The sequence below is a fragment of the Anolis sagrei genome, chromosome 5, assembly GCF_037176765.1.
Source record: "Anolis sagrei isolate rAnoSag1 chromosome 5, rAnoSag1.mat, whole genome shotgun sequence".
NCBI classification, from domain to species: domain Eukaryota; kingdom Metazoa; phylum Chordata; class Lepidosauria; order Squamata; family Dactyloidae; genus Anolis; species Anolis sagrei.
Window position 1 is genome coordinate 29,105,679 of NC_090025.1, and position 16,264 is coordinate 29,121,942.

General features: G+C 41.7%; 1 protein-coding gene across 8 annotated transcripts in view; it reads left to right on the plus strand.

The window, feature by feature from the left end:
* The first annotated feature begins 2,411 nt into the window (after window positions 1-2,411).
* Window positions 2,412-16,264, plus strand: part of NPNT (nephronectin) — a 72,994-nt gene continuing 59,141 nt past the window's right edge. For 2 of the 8 annotated variants that reach the window (XM_060779131.2, XM_060779130.2), the window contains exon 1: window positions 2,415-2,944. In XM_060779131.2, coding sequence (XP_060635114.2) covers window positions 2,874-2,944 — 71 coding nt within the window. In that variant the 5' untranslated portion in view covers window positions 2,415-2,873. Of the gene's footprint in view, window positions 2,945-16,264 lie in introns of all 8 variants that reach the window. The other 6 variants (XM_060779132.2, XM_067468634.1, XM_060779128.2 and 3 more) reach the window with 5 other exon arrangements.

Here is a 16,264-nt window from a genome sequence, read left to right on the forward strand (position 1 = left end):
CCCTTGAGCGTTCTAACGAGGTCAGCTGTGACCAGCAGTGCTGCGGAATTCAAAGAGGCACAAATGGAGGGTGAAACGGAGAAATGTGCCAAGAGAAAGGTGTATCAAGCCAACCCTGACTGGGACCGCCTTCCACCTGGAAACTGATGCTTTCATTGTGGAAGAACTTGTACGTTAAGAATAGGGCTCTACAGTCACCTATGTATTCACCACCAAGACACTACACTTGGAAGGTCATCATACTTAGACAACGAGGAATTGCCTAAATGAAGCGAAGTCTTCAGGTTTTGCAAACTCATGACTGTGGCTTCCTTGATGAAATCCGCTTATAAAGGGCTCTTTCCCTTCTACTATTACCTTAATAAGCATTATTGTCATGTCTTCACATGGTAAGACAAAGACCAGTGTAATGCTTTTGCTCATGTGTTACAATTGTTTCTTTGACTCCTGGAGGAGAATGAAACCAGCAGCCAGTGGTTTGCAAATCAAGAGATCCAGAGACCTTAATTTTGAGCAATACTTGTAAACTTTTCTGTACGCCAGATGACTGAAAGGCAGCATAAAATGTATAAATAAACAGAAATTGTAACGGAGAAATTACAAAGTGTCCAAATTATACATGTATTATTTGTCAGTTTAATAGAATCCTTTCTGTATCAAATTAAGTGAGCCTACTAAAGTTCCTCCAGTAATAGAATTTCAGCCATGTGTGGACTTAACTCTTCTCTCAGACTCTGTACAACTCCATGGACTAAACTTCTAAACTGGTATGCATAGGGATGTGCTACAATTTTGAATCAAGCAAGTGCATGTGGAAATGTATACAGACGTATCCAAGCATGAGTAGTCAGGATATTTTGGGATGAGCTAGGATGTCTTGTTTCAAGTACTCTCTTAAGTAGCTATATTTTTCAGAGGTATAAATATAAAACTAAAAAATCTGAGTAATTCGTATCCTCACTGTCTAGCCACTTTTATTTTTCTATTTATGCTGTTTCACTAATGCCAGTTGGAGTTTGAAAAAGTAATTTTTGGGGAAACAGACACCACACTGCCTTGCTAGAACTCACCAAATCTCTTGGCCACCATGTCCTGGCATATTTGGACTACAACTCTACAACAGCCAGCATGCCCTTCTCTCCTTACTCCCTCAAGCTATCCTTCATCTTGTAAGACTTAACTTTTAGACTGCAGCTTCCCAATTTCCCAGCAACCATGGTGTGGCTTACTTTTACTCCCAGATCTTGGAAGGCGACCCTTCCAGAATGACTACAATTTACTTCCCAAGAGCCAGTGTGATGGTAGTTTGTACATTGGACTATGGTGCATCTAGACTGTACAGGTAATGCCATTTGACACCACTTTTACTATCACAGCTAGGTCCTATGGGATCATGGGAGTTGTAGTTATACAAGGTCTTTAGCCTTCACTTCAAAACAATGCTGGTGCATTGCTAAACAACTTCCAAAACATTGAGCCATCACAGTTAAAGTGGCATCAAACTGCATTAATTCTACACTGTAGATCAGGCATGTGCAAACTTCGGTCCTCCAGGTGTTTTGGACTTCAACTCCCACAATCCTAACAGCTGGTAGACTTAGGAATTGTGGAAGTTGAAATCCAAAACATTTGGAGGGCCAAATTTGCCCATACCTGTTGTAGACACACCCTAGGACTGGAGACGGGTTCAAATCCTTGCTTAGCCATGGAAACCTATTGGGAGTGCATCTACACCAGTGGTTCCCAACCTGTGGTTTATAGACCACCAGTGGTCTGCATGAACAAAAATATGGTCTGTGCCCTCACCATTTCTACATTGAGCCTGACTACCCATGAAAGATTACTACTACCACATAAGATGTAGATTATTAAATATGGTTTTCTGGGGCGAGCAGATGGCGACTACTGGATGGCATATGTTCTGTATCAGAAACTAGAGCTGATGTGGTTTCTCCAATCCAGTTTTCTGGATCCACAATGCTCTCTGGATGTAGATGAACTCCAAATCCAAAACTCAACGTCAATACCCATCAAACCCTTTCAGTATTTTCTGTTGGTCAGGGGAGTTCAGTGTGCCAAGTTTGGTTCAATTCCATTGTCAGTGGAATTCAGAATGCTCTTTGATTGTAGGTGAACTATAAATCTCAGCAACTACAACCCCCAAAATAACAAAATCAATCCCCCCCCCCCACCCCACTAGTATTCAAATGTGGGCACACCGGGTATTTGTGCCAAATTTGGTCCAGGGAATGAAAACACATCTTGCATATCAGATCTTTACATTGCGATTCATAACAGTAGCAAAATTACAGTTGCGAAGTAGGAAGGAAAATGATTTTAGGGTTGGAGGTCACCATGAGGAACATAAGGTCGTGGCCTTAGGAAGGTGGAGAAACGGTTTGGGGCGAAATCCTTCGGAGGGCAAGGCGAGGGCTTGGGCGCCTCTCCCGGCTGCCAGGCGCTGGTACCTCCTTCCCTCCAGATTGAAGCAGGGAAACTAAGAGCGAGCGAGTGAGGGAAGGGAAGGGAAGAAAGGAAACGCAGGAACGCGCTCTCTCTCTCTCTCTCTCCCTCTCCTGCTGCTCCTGTTGTTCGCTTTCTTTCTTTCTTCCCTCCCTCAGGAGCCAGGATTAGCAACAGCCCCAAAGGGCCTCCCTCGCAGTTCAGTTTACAGCGCTGGGAGTGCCTCAAGGGAAGAGGAGGAGGAGGAGGAGGAATCCTTCGCCCTTTCCCTCCCTCCTTACATCTTTCTTTCCCCTTCAACCTGCGGCTGAGAGACGCACCAAGGCTCTTCTTTCCCCTCCTTTTCCACCCTCCTCCTCCTCTTCCTTCTTTCCCCCTCTTACCTCTCTTTCTTTTTCTTCCTTCCCGACATGGATTTCTCCTGGAGGTTCATCCTCCTGTCCTGGTTTTACCTGGAAGCTTCAGCGGACTTTGACGGAAGGTAAGCCAAGGCTTTGGCTAGTTTTGTTCCCCTCGAAAAGTGGGGTTTGGGAGGAAAGAGGAGAAGGAAGTCAAGGGAGACAAGAAGGAACCTTTCCAAAACACCCAGCCGCTTGGGGAGAAGGCTTCACGTGCGCCTGACAACCTTTGCCTGAGCGAGGTGGTGTTTTCCCCCCTAAATGGAAATTCAGATAGGACCAAAACCTCTCCAAATGCACTTGTGTATTTTACGCACAGACTTGAAAGCAAGCTCTGTGGTGGAGACTGCAGAAGGAGGCACCTGTAAGTCTGAGAAGAAAGTTGCAGAGGGCAAAGGACTCAAAGAAAGTGGAGTCTGGGAATAGTCTAGTGGCAGCTGTGATTCAGGTGATTCCCATTTCTTCATTTCTTTCATATATATTGCTCAGTTTTTCACCATTACAGGTTGAGTATCCCTTATCTGAAATGTTTGGAAACAGGCATGTTTTGGCTCTTGGATTCTTTTTCCCTTCACATTTCAGAATACATACATTGCCATATATGTACTTAAGGAGATATCTTGGAGATGGGACTCATATCTTGGAGATGGGACTTTATATATATAAAGAAATTGGAATCACCCAAATCACAGCTGTCACTATACTTTCTCTCTCTCTCTCTCTCTCTCTCTCTATATATATATATATATAGAATACATATATTGCTCAGTTTTTCACCATTACAGGTTGAGTATCCCTTATCTGAAATGTTCGGGAACATAAGTGTTTTGGCTCTTGGATTTTCCCCCCTTCACATTTCAGAATACCTGCATTGCTATATATGTACTTGAGATATCTTAGAGATGGGACTCAAGTCTAAACACGAAATTCATTGATGCTTCATCTATGCCTGAAAGTACTTTTAGACAAGTGTTTTGTGGCCACAATCACTGGGTTGCTGTGAGTTTTCTGGGCTGTATGGCCATGTTCCAGAAGCATTCTCTCCTGACGTTTCACCCACATCCATGGCAGGCATCCTCAGAGGTTGTGAAGTCTGTTGGAAACTAGGCAAGTGGGGTTACTATATCTGTGGAATGCCCAGGGTGGGAGAAAGAACTCTTGTCTGTTGGAGCCAAGTGTGGATGTTGCACTTCATCATCTTGATTAACATTGAATAGCCTTGCAGCTTCAAGGCATGGCTGCTTCCTGCCTGATTAGCTGGCCCTGATTGTTTCTTGTCTGGAATTCCCCAGTTTTGAGTGTTGTTCTTTATTTACCATCCTGATTATAGCCAGATTTTGTTCATTTCCATGGTTTCCTCCTTTTTATTTGAATTTCCCACATGCTTGTGGATGTTTCCAGAGGAGGGTGACTAAAATATTCAAGGGTCTGGAGAACAAGCCCTGTGAGGCTTAAAGAACTAGGCCTGAAGAAGAGAAGGCTGAGAGGAGACATGATGAGGGCCATGTATAAATATGTGAGCGGGAGTCAGAGAGAGGAGGGAGTAAACTGGTTTTCTGCTTCAAAGTACAGGAAAGGAGATTCCACCTGAACATTAGAAAGAACTTCCTAACTGTGAGAGCTGTTCAGCAGTGGAACTCTCCGCCCCTGAGCATGGTGTAGGTTCCTTCTTTGGAGGCTTTTAAACAGAGGCTGGATGGCCATCTGGTCAGGGGTACTTTGAATGCAATTTTCCTGCTTCATATTGGCTCGCAGCTCTAATAAACATTTTAGCTTTTAATGTTGACACATTAATATTTGCTACAGCAGGGTAATACAACAACTCTGTTGAAATGCTGCAGGTATACATTGCTGTTTATGTATGTGATTATAACAGTCCTATGAGGTAGTTGAGTCCTACCATCTCTGTATGCTTGATGGGGAGAAAAGATAACAGAGGTTGAAAGAAAGTAGCTGCTACAAAGGCTAACGAGGGTGTATACAACAGAGGAAACCTGAATCAGAACATTCTTCATTTGTAGCAGTCACTCTAATCCAAGCCTAAATACCCAAAGGTACCAGATCCTGCTGATCTTGGAAGCTAAGCAGGATCAACCCTGGTTGGTGCTTGGATGGGAGACTACTAACCAGTACCAAGTGCTATAGACTACATTTCAGAGGAAGGAACAAAACCTTCCTAATGCCACAACTCCTTAATGCAGTTCCTCATGTTGTGGTGACCCCCAACCATAAAATTATTTTGTTGCTACTTCGTAACTGTAACTTTGCTACTATTATGAATCGTAATGTAAATATCTGATATGCAGGATGTATTTTCTTTCACTGGACAAAATTTGGCACAAATACCCGATACGCCCAAATTTAAATACTGGTGAGGTTGGAGGGGATTGATTTTGTAATTTGGGAGTTGTAGTTGCTGGGATTAGTAGTTTACCTACAATCAAAGAGCATTCTGAACTCCATCAACAATGGAACTGAATTAGACTTGGCACACAGAACTCCCATGACCAACAGAAAATACTGGAAGAGTTTGGTGGGCATTGACCTTGAGTTTTGGAATTGTGGTTCACTTACATCCAGAGAGCACTGTGGATTCATACAATGATGGATCAATGATAGATCTGGAGCAAACTTGGCACAAGTCTTCAGTATGCCCAGATGTGAACACTGGTGGAATTTGGGGAAAACCTTGACATTTGGGAGTTGTAGTTGTTAGGATTTATAGTTCACCTACAATCAAAGAGCATTCTGAACTCTACCAACAATAGAATGAGGCCAAACTTCCCACACAGAACCCCATGACCAACAGAAAATTCTATGTTTACTGATGGTCTTTGGTGACCACTCTGACACTTTACCTCATGACTCCTCCCCCCCCCCCCCCGGAGTGTTCCTTGCATACGACAACCCTATGAAATGCATTGCATCACTATAACTTGACAGGTAACTTGAACACATATTTTGCCCCTGTTTCACTTCCACTTAGTCACTCCCTCTGGGTGCATCCATAGGAACTGGTTGTTTATAAGTTAGAGGTCAATGCTTGAGAACTTTTATGCCTGGATTCTAGGTATATTTACTTGAAAATAACTGAAACTTGCAGTTATGTAAATATGCATGCAATTAAATTCCTAATTCTATGTCTTTTACTGCATCGGATCACTTTAGGTCCATCTCAACAGTGACTTGGGCCCCTTCCACACAGCTGAATAAAATTCCATGTTTTCTGCTTTGAACTGGAATATATGGCAGTGTGGACTCAGATAACCCAGTTCAAAGCAGATATTGTAGGATTTTCTGCCTTGATATTCTGGATTTTATGACTGTGTTAAAGGAATCTTGATCTACCCTGAAAAGCAATAGCTAATAACTGATAGGATACTTTCTTAGCCCTTTCTGGACAGAATCTATGGCTTTCTGCATACAAGTCTGTAACTTGTTTATTGATTTAAACCATCATGTTGGATTGATGAAAGTATCAACAACTACAAGAGAGCAGTTGCTACTTTTATTCAGTGAATGATTATAGCTTAGCAGGTTGTAGTCTAATCTGCTTTAGAAATATTAAGAGCATGAGATAAATTGGAAGCAGTTGTTCTTGATTAACTGGCAGAAATCCAAAAAAACAGAGGGCTGTGATTTGTGTCTATGGGGTCAGAAGGCATGGCAGATTATCATATTCTCTGGAAACTGACTGTGTTCCATGGAATGTACTCCTTTGGTGGCCCAGACTGAGTGCACCCATTTATCTTTCATTACCATTTTCACATCACGAAAGGGAAACAGTAAGAGCTTAGGAATAAAATGTAATTATTATTGTGATGTTTGTATGCTGGCTTTTGTGTGGAATTCCTACAAAATTACTTGGATTGTCACAACTGAATAACTGCAGTATCAATTATAGCACCACTCTGGCATAGATAAAGAGATGGATAGGTAGATAGAGTATGTATCTATGCATATATGTAGTATATATGCATGTTGCCATAAGGGAAATACCATTCCCTTTTTAAAATATGCAGTCAATAGCAATCAAAAAAATAAGCCTTGCAGTCTCTTATTTCCCAGATGTCTATGTGGTGGAGGTGTTCACCACAACCTCCCACCTCCACAAACAAGCTCCAGTTCCAAGTGCTGAGAAGCCCCCAAAGGCACTCCCTCAACTGACATTGCAGGTTATGACAATCATCATGAACTTGTAGCCCAAACACTAACCTCTCCAAACACTAACCACCCAAGGAATGCTTTCATTCAAGGATAATTTCATCCTAGATTTGATGTGTTTCCACCACCACAGGCAGGCATCACAGGGTTCCTTGTGTGGAATTTGCATGACCCCACCCACTGCCTCTCCCTTAACCCTTTCCTTCGGCACACAGAAAACAAAGAGGAATTGATCAACAACTGAACAGACTTGGAGGGGTTTGGGGGACTTAGTCAACAGGATGGAAGTTGTAGTTCACCCTGCATCAAGGCAGAGCACTCTGACCTCCTTCAATAATGAACCTGGACCACATTTGGCATGCAGAACCCCCATGAGCAGGTTTGGAGGAATTGACCTTGATTTATAGGAGTTGTAGTTCGCCTACATCCAGAGATCACAGTGAAACTAGGCAATGACAGCTGTAGACCAAACTTGGCACAGAGACCAACTGTGCATACTGGCAGGATTTGGGTGTGATTGCCCTGGGAATCTGGGAGTTGTAGGACACCCTTATCCTGAGAGCACTGAGCCCAGCCAAGATGGATCTGGACCAAACATTGCATACAGAACCAACATGGCCAACTGTGATTACTGGCTGGGTTTGGGGGTGTTTGCCCTAGGAATATGGGAGTTGTAGTTCACCCTTATCTAGATATCACTGAATCCAGCTGATATCGGATCTGGACCACACTTGGCACACAGATTCAACATGGCAACTTTGAATAATGGCAATGTTTGGGAAGGATTGACTCATGATTCTGGGAATTGTAGTTCACCCACATCCTTATGCATTTTATATTGGGAGCAGTCATAAAAAAAACTAAAGGAAAAACTGTCTTTTTCTAATAATATTACCAAACCGATATTACCAAACTTCAAAAAACAAACAATGTCTTTCTCAAATAACTTGAGCACCGCTGGGTCCCCAAGCTATGTATCTATAAAATACATATCTCAAATAGTAATTAACCAGGAAAACTTAAAGCTAGGTTGTATTGTATAATCTGAACATACTTGAGTTGTGCAAAGAGGTACAATAGGCAAGCTTTGACAGGTTTAGGCAACCCAGAGTTCTTTTTAACTTTATTACTCAGTCTCCACTCCCACAGAATACATCTGATTATCTTAACCTTTCTTTGGATATATGATCTCTGTGTGTGATTTATCATATAGGCCACAGCTGTTTTAGCCCTGCATATAAAGCCCATTTCCATTTGAAATTGTTGGTGAGCAATGAGAGTTGCAAAGCAGTGCAAAGTGGTGGTGTCAAGCCAATTAAACCCAGAGCTGGAATCTGTTCAGTGTGCTCTATTATCCCCCGAGCTATGGAAAGGATGTACACCTGGAAGTCTTGCTTCATGTATTGAATGGAAATGACAAAAGTCTGCAGGCCGATCTGGTGCCTGTTTCTTAAGCAATATATAAAGACACCTGGAGATGGTGAAGGGTTGCAGACTCTTCTCGCATGCAATTTGGCATAAGCCAGTGTAATGAGCTAATGCTGTTTTCATGATAACTAAAAACTGGATTCGCAGCAGAAGTACCAAACATGCAAAAGCCAGTTTGGTGACTATATGTCTGTGACATTGATTTATAAATTTTTGAATACTTTTTTTGCACCCTCCCCAAAGCGTTTTGTGGAGTAAACATTTAAAACCGTAACATATAAAATACAATTAATGGAAACAATAGAATACTTCTTTTAAAAAATGAAAAAAAAGTGTATCAATTCATTTAAAAGCAGTCAGGGAGTAGGCTATACAGCATTACATCTGAATCCACATTATTGTGAAAACAGGAAACCATGGATAATTGTGAATTCTGCCTTGAAGGACCTAAAATTCCTTGACAGGTTCCTTTTTAGGAATTTGCTAATATATGGAGCCCACAGTGGTACAATGGGTTAAACCCCTGTCCCAGTAGGACTGCTGACCAACAGGTCTGCGGTTCGTATCTGGGGAGAGTGGGTTAAACTCCCCCTGTCAGCTCCAGCTCTCCATATGGGGACATGAGAGAAGCCTCCCACAAGGGTGATAAAACATCAAACATCCGGGCGTCCCCTGGGCAACATCCTTGCAGACAGCCTATTCTCTCACATCAGAAGCAACTTGCAGTTTCTCAAGTCGCTCCTGACACAATAAAAAGGAATTTGCTAGGTTCTCTATTGTGACTTTGTGGTAACTTCAAGAGCAGTGGTTCTCAACCTGTGGGTCCCCAGGTATTTTGGCCTACAGCTCCCAGCAATCTCAGCCAGTTTACAGCTGTTGTGATTTCTGGGAATTGAAGGCCAAAACATCTGGGGACCCACAAGTTGAGAACCACTGTTCTAGAGGAAACACATCATACAATAACGGCAAGTTCCTACAGAAGATAAATCTGTAGGATGTGGGTAGATGAAAGCATGTGATTGAGCCATCACAGAAAAGACCCTGCTACTTGTCCAACCGTTATAAAGGTGTAGCTAATCTTACAGCCCGGACATGTTCATATGGCTGCAGGTGATATTTAGTATACCCTGATCTCTAGCATTTTTGAGCTTTATGAGTGATCATTAGCATCAGGCCTAAAATGCTAGAAACAATATACCCAGAATATTTATTACAGAATTATTGTTAACATGTTCTGGCAGCCTACTCTGGACTTGGGAATATAACTTTTTTGGACTACAACTCCCAGAATCCATTAGAACTCTTCTGGTCTCTTATTTTCTGAACCTATATGAAGCTTCTGGGGCCTCTTTAAAAGCAGCTTTCATTTCAACTCCATGCAAAAGAATGTTATAGCACCTTTGAGATTAACTGAAAAAAAGAAGTTGCAGCATAATTTTTTCTAGACTTAGGCCTCTTCCACACAGCTGTATAAAATCCTACATTATCTGCTTTGAACTGGGTTATATGGCGGTGTGGACTCAGATAACCCAGTTCAAATCAGATATTGTGGATTATCTGCCTTGATATTCTGGGTTACATAGCAGTGTAGATGCAGTACACTGCCATATAATACAGTGAGCCTGGTGTGTTCCATACAATGCACACAGGCTAATATGATTAACCCAGGGTAAGTGGCAGGATCTGTCTTCTGAATCTGGATGGCTTCTTGATAGTCCTGGGAATGTTTCTACTGCCTGGGCAGGTGATTCTGTTGAAGCTGTGGCTGACCTTTGGAATAGAGAGTGACCAGGGCAATGGACTCAATGGCTCTTAAGCATGTCAACACTCAGTATATAGAGCCAAACTAGCTCCTGATAGCCATGCATTTGAGGTAATTAGAGGTGGTGAATGGGAGGGTGGTTAGTGCAACATTTGCAGAAACTCTAAGTAGGTCCAACTGAACATTGTCTAGAAGCTCTCTCTCTGAGGGATTATTCTGTGATAATACAAGCAAACAATGGCCTGCGAAAAGCTGACCAGCAGAATGGTTAACAATATTTTACACACTCACTTATGCGAGGAGAATACAGAGCATTCAACAGCACTCTGAAAACCTGACTGGTATATACTTGACTTGTATATTCTACTTCATACATATCCAGAGGATGTAACTTTGGTCAATCCTTGTTCAGTGATAATGGCTATGTCCCCATTTGTACAGCTCAAGGTTATGGACAGGGTTTTTAGAGATGGAGCTAGAAGATGTGTGTTAGATTCCTGCTCTTTTTGTTTTATTAAAAATAAAAAGGAGGACTGGTTGAGTGGTCTATGCTTTGCAAAATAAGACAGAGTTTCATCAAGTCTACAAGAGTCAGTTATAAGACCACTGCTAAAAAAATCCTCTTTATATCCCACTGTCTTGGACAACTTGCAGCCAGTTTCCAGCATTTCAGTTCTGGGCAAACTATTGGAGCACGTGATGGTCACTCAGATCCAAGTGTTAATGGATGAGGAGGATCATCTAGATCCATTTCAGTCTGATTTAAATCTTACCTATAGGCCAGAGATAGCTTTGGCCATCTTGGTGAATGACCAACATAGAGAACTGGACAATGTGTCCCTATTATTGATTTTGCTGGACCTCTCAGCAGCTTTTTAATAACATAGTATCCTTATTGGCTACCTTGCAGAGATATGACTTGGAAGCAGTTTTATAGTGGCTTAATTCGTTCTGGAGAGAAAAACCTAGAAGACAGTGTGGAGGGACTCCTGTTTGGCTCTTTGACCGTTCACCTTTTGGAACTTCATGGTTCAGTTTTGTTCCCCATTCTACTCAGTGTCTGCATGAAATGCATGAGGTTGACTAGAGTTTTCAGTTCTGTGCCTTCTCAATATAGGGACGCTTTCTCAGTTCATACCTATCATTTGCAATGGACTGAATGAGAGGCAAATAAACCCAGAGAAAGCAGAGATACTTTTGAAAGGCAAATGAGGGAATCAAGATTCAGTTTATGTTGGGCAGGATTACTCTTTCCCTGAAGATGCAGATGTGTAGTTTAGGTGTAACTCTAGGATTGTGTCCTGAAACTGAAAGCTTGAACCTGCATAATAGTGCATTTGCATAGTTGTGTACTAGTTGTATCTGTTTAGATGTTGTAGCTGGCCTTAATGACTTCATACCATAGTTACACCTGTTCCAGTTACAACAACATACTCTTTGTAGGTGCTGCTTTTGGAGAGTGTTAGAAAGTTCAGCTAGTCCAAAGAGATGTAACTCCCTTCTAACAACAGATTCACTGGCTGCCGGTCGTTTCTGAGCCCAATTCAAGACTTGGGATGAAGTTATTTGAAGGATTACTATATCTCAATGAGCCACCTTCTAGGAAAGCCCGCCTATCCGGTCCAATGCCATCACATGCACATCTGGTGAAAACACAGGAGAGGTCTTCTTGTTGGCTGTTCTCAGGCTTAACTAACAACTTTTCTCCTGGAGAAGTTACTGTAGATTGCTATCCTCTTTGCTATCCTCCTGTAGGCAGGTGACACAATTGCTAGCTTCAGTAAGCCTTTGAGGGCTGATTATTCCTGAATAATCAGCAGTCAAAGGCACAAGGGACTTTCATAATTGGCTGCACTTTATATAACTTTTGTATGGTGTACTTTTTTTTTTAGCTCTGTGTATCTCAACCTCTGCAAGCAACCATAAGACCGGTCAAAGATGGGAAATACATACATACATTCATACACGCATAAATATAGGCCTAGAGACCCCAGAAAAGGCATGTGGACTTACCCTCTAGGAAGGTATAGGAGAGCACATTTAACTCAAACTGTATTGGGGGGGGGGCTGTTGTGGGAGGCATGGATTTCTAAAATTCTCAAAGTAATGTAACTCCCACTCTGGCAAGTAACTCCTAGTCTTTCTTTACTCATTTATTTTTAATGCTCACCCTGCCTTTTAGAGCAAGGCATGATGAGGTGAGTAAAAATAGTTTGTTTAAACTTTGCATGAAGTTGTTTTAAAAATAAACAATAGTCATATAATCCAAGAATAGAATAAATGAGAGGTAAAACAGCATCAGATAAAATTTTTACAACGGGAGACGGTAGTAAAGTGAACAAAAAGCTTGATGCAATTTTAAGAATGCATTTATTGTCTGCTAGCAGATGACAGGAAAAGCAGAGTTGTCAGTAAAGAGGATTCCTCCAGTGTTTAGGCTACAGTCATTGTATTCTCTATCAAAAATTGCTTGGCTTTCTGCATTATTCTTTCAAGATGTGGGAATAATTTTGCCACATATCATTTGGAGGGAGCTGCTGGTGGCACAGTGGATTAAACTTCTGAGCGGCTGAACTTGCTTACTGAAAGGTTACAGGTTCGAATCCGGGGAGCGGGGTGAGCTCCTGCTGTTAGCCCCAGCTTCTGCCAACCTAGCAGTTTGAAAACATGCAAATGTGATTAGATTAGTAGGTAGTGCTCTGACAGGAAGGTAACCCCACTCCATGCAGTCATGCTGGCCACATGACTTTTGAGGTTTCTACGAACAGTGCCGGCTCTTTGGCTTAGAAATGGAGATGAGCACTAACCCCCAGAGTGGGACATGACTAGACTTAATGTCAGGGGAAAACCTTTACCGTAACCTATCATTTGGAAGTATGTGGGGAAATGTGTGATAAAATTGTTGTCTGGACCTATCACTCCTTGACTTATAAAATGAAGGCCTCAACATCATAGACAATCCTTAAACCATCCCCGACTGTGTTAGGTAAATAGGGGATTCCACCTTAGGCAACTGCCAGAGCTTGGGAAAGATATTTTGTGAAACTAAACTATGATTCCCACAAGTTCCCAACCAATATGGACTTGCTCTAGGTAATGAGTAAAACAGTGACTAATTTTGTTGGATACATGCAAATATGAATGATATCAGTATCCAAACTAACACAGAACTCTTCCAGTTGAAGGTAATGCAATCCATGTGTCTGGATACCCTTTCTAATGTGCATTTCAGTGTCCATCTAATTTATGTCTGCTGTTCCTGATTTTTTGGCAGATGCTGCTGCACATATCATGTATACACAAGAGTTTCTATATTTGCATGAATTGTTGGGACAATTGTAGTAATGACTGCCCGCCTTCTGGGTTATATTCCTAATAATCTGTATTACCTCACCATCATATGATTCTGCTGGAGGGCTTATTTTTTAAAATCCTATTTAATGTATAAACCCTGTCTTGTAAAATGAATATGCCATAAGTGGATAACTTGAGCGAAGAGTCAGTGAAACTACTGAGAGAAGGCTGCAACTCAAGTTTAAACATGAACCAAGATATGTGAAATGTTAAAATGAAGATGAGCAGGAATGTGTGTATAATTGCTATAGTTATAATGTGTCAAAATGTGATGAAAAACTGATGCAAATTAGGACCAGGTCATGCAGAGCATAGGAGAGAGTGGAGTCTTAAACTGAAGCTTAGTCTTTTACCCCACTTTTCTCAATTTATTTAGCCATTGGTATTTATCATGTGCAGATGTCTGATTATTTCAGAAAAATTACACATTTATAAATTACACATTTTTTGGTGTTTGGATTTTTAGGCCTGTTCCTGAGGTTATTCAGTCGTTCTGATTCAGAATAGACCACATCAGCTCTAATTTCTTATGTATGGTGACCATGATTTTCTGTGGGTGATCAAATGATGACTGGTAGATGACATATGTTCTGTATCTCAAAAACTAGAGCTGATAGGGGAATACTGGGCCATTTTTGGAATCAGGAGGTCAAATATACCCAGAAACAAGGCTAACATTTGGCGCCAAAATGTGTGTTGGCCAGTGCTCTGTTTTGTTACTATGTTTTATTATGCATTACAATCAAAGATAGCAGTTCCCGACCTTTTTTTTTTATAACCAGGGACCACTTTGACCAGGGACCACTCTCCAACATTAGTACCAAAGGGGTAACGAATCAGTTTTTGGTCAACTTTAGATTTGGTTTGGTTATTTGGGGTGCTGATTCAGAAAATTGCATTGGATAGACCACATCAGCTCTAGTTTCTGATACAGAACATATGCCATCCAGTCGTTACCATCTGCTCGCCCACAGAGAATCATATTTAATAAGCCTCAGCACTATATGAGGGTTTTGCATGACCGATCGCTCTCATTGCAATGGTGTAGTAACGGTGAGGCTGCGGACCATATTTTACCTCTTGGAGACCACTGGTGGTCCACAGACCATAAGTTGGGAACTACTGATCTAAGATAATGTTTGCAGTCCCTATTTCTCTGCCTTTGCCCCTTTTACAGAGCTAGTGTCTTTGTCTTCACTCTACACTAAAATTTTGAAGTTCATTGTTCTATCAGTAAGAATCTTCCACTGCAGATGTAAGCCCTTTTTGGACACTATCACCAAAAATGCTCTCTCATTGGTCACATAATTAAGCTCAGCACAAGATCATGGCTTCTGAAAAAAGTCTTAGCTGGCACGTAGATTTGTGACTAAATCTCTGAAAACTTTCAATAGGGTATTTAATATACAGTACATACGTGAGGTTGTAGGGTTGTTGTTTTTTTGGTGCACTTGACAAAGTTATAGTTTAGTTTACTCTAATGAAAATTAAGGTGAGAGAATTTGTCACCTGCATTTGAGGTGACAAAATCTGTCAGGGCAGGAAATGACTGGGCTTTCAGATACCGTTTAGCATGTTACTTTTCTCTGAAATATGGTATTAGTGTCTGTGAATGTAAGATACTACACTTAGGTAGAAGAAATGAAATGTGCATATATAGGTTGGGTTTTTTTTTCCTGTGTCAGGAGTGGCTTGAGAAACTTCAAGTCACTTCTGGTATGAGATAATTGGCAGTCTGCAAGGACTTTACCCAGGGGATGCCCAGATGTTTTGATGTTTTACCATTCTTGTGGGAGGCTTCTCTCATGTCCCTGAGCTGACAGAGGGAGCTCACCTGCACTCTCCTCTGATTCACATCTCTGACCTGTCGGTCTTCAATCCTGCAAACACAAGGGTTTAACCAATTGTGCCACTGGGGGCTCCTATAGGTTGGGTGATATCTGGCTTGACAACAGTACATGGAAAAGGGATCTAACAATCTTAATAGACCACATGCTACTCAAACTCATATCTACAAGAACAAGAGAACACTGAAAAATATGCACCACTGGAAGGTGTACCAAGTAACTTGGGCATATCAGTAACCAAATCAGTGGGAAATGCTGAAGAAACATTGATATGCTAGGCATCTAGGAAGAAACATTAACAACCTCAGATATGCAGATGACACCACTCTGATGGCCGAAAGTGAGGAGGAGCTGAGGAGCCTTCTAATCAAGGTGAAAGAAGAAAGCGCAAAAGCTGGGTTGCAGCTAAAAATAAAAAAAACCAAGATCATGGCAACAAGAATGATTGACAACTGGGAAATAGAGGGAGAAAATGTGGAGGCCGTGACAGACTTTGTATTTCTAGGTGCAAAGATTACTGCAGATGCAGACTGTGGCCAGGAAATCAGAAGACGCTTACTTCTTGGGAGGAGAGCAATGTCCAATCTCGATAAAATAGTAAAAAGTAGAGACATCACACTGGCAACAAAGATCCGCCTAGTCAAAGCCATGGTATTCCCTGTAGTAACCTACGGATGTGAGAGCTGGACCTTGGAAGGCTGAGCGAAGGAAGATATATGCTTTCGAACTGTGGTGTTGGAGGAAAGTTCTGAGAGTGCCTTGGACTGCGAGAAGATCCAACCAGTCCATCCTCCAGGAAATAAAGCCCGGCTGCTCATTGGAGGGAAGGATACTAGAGACAAAGTTGA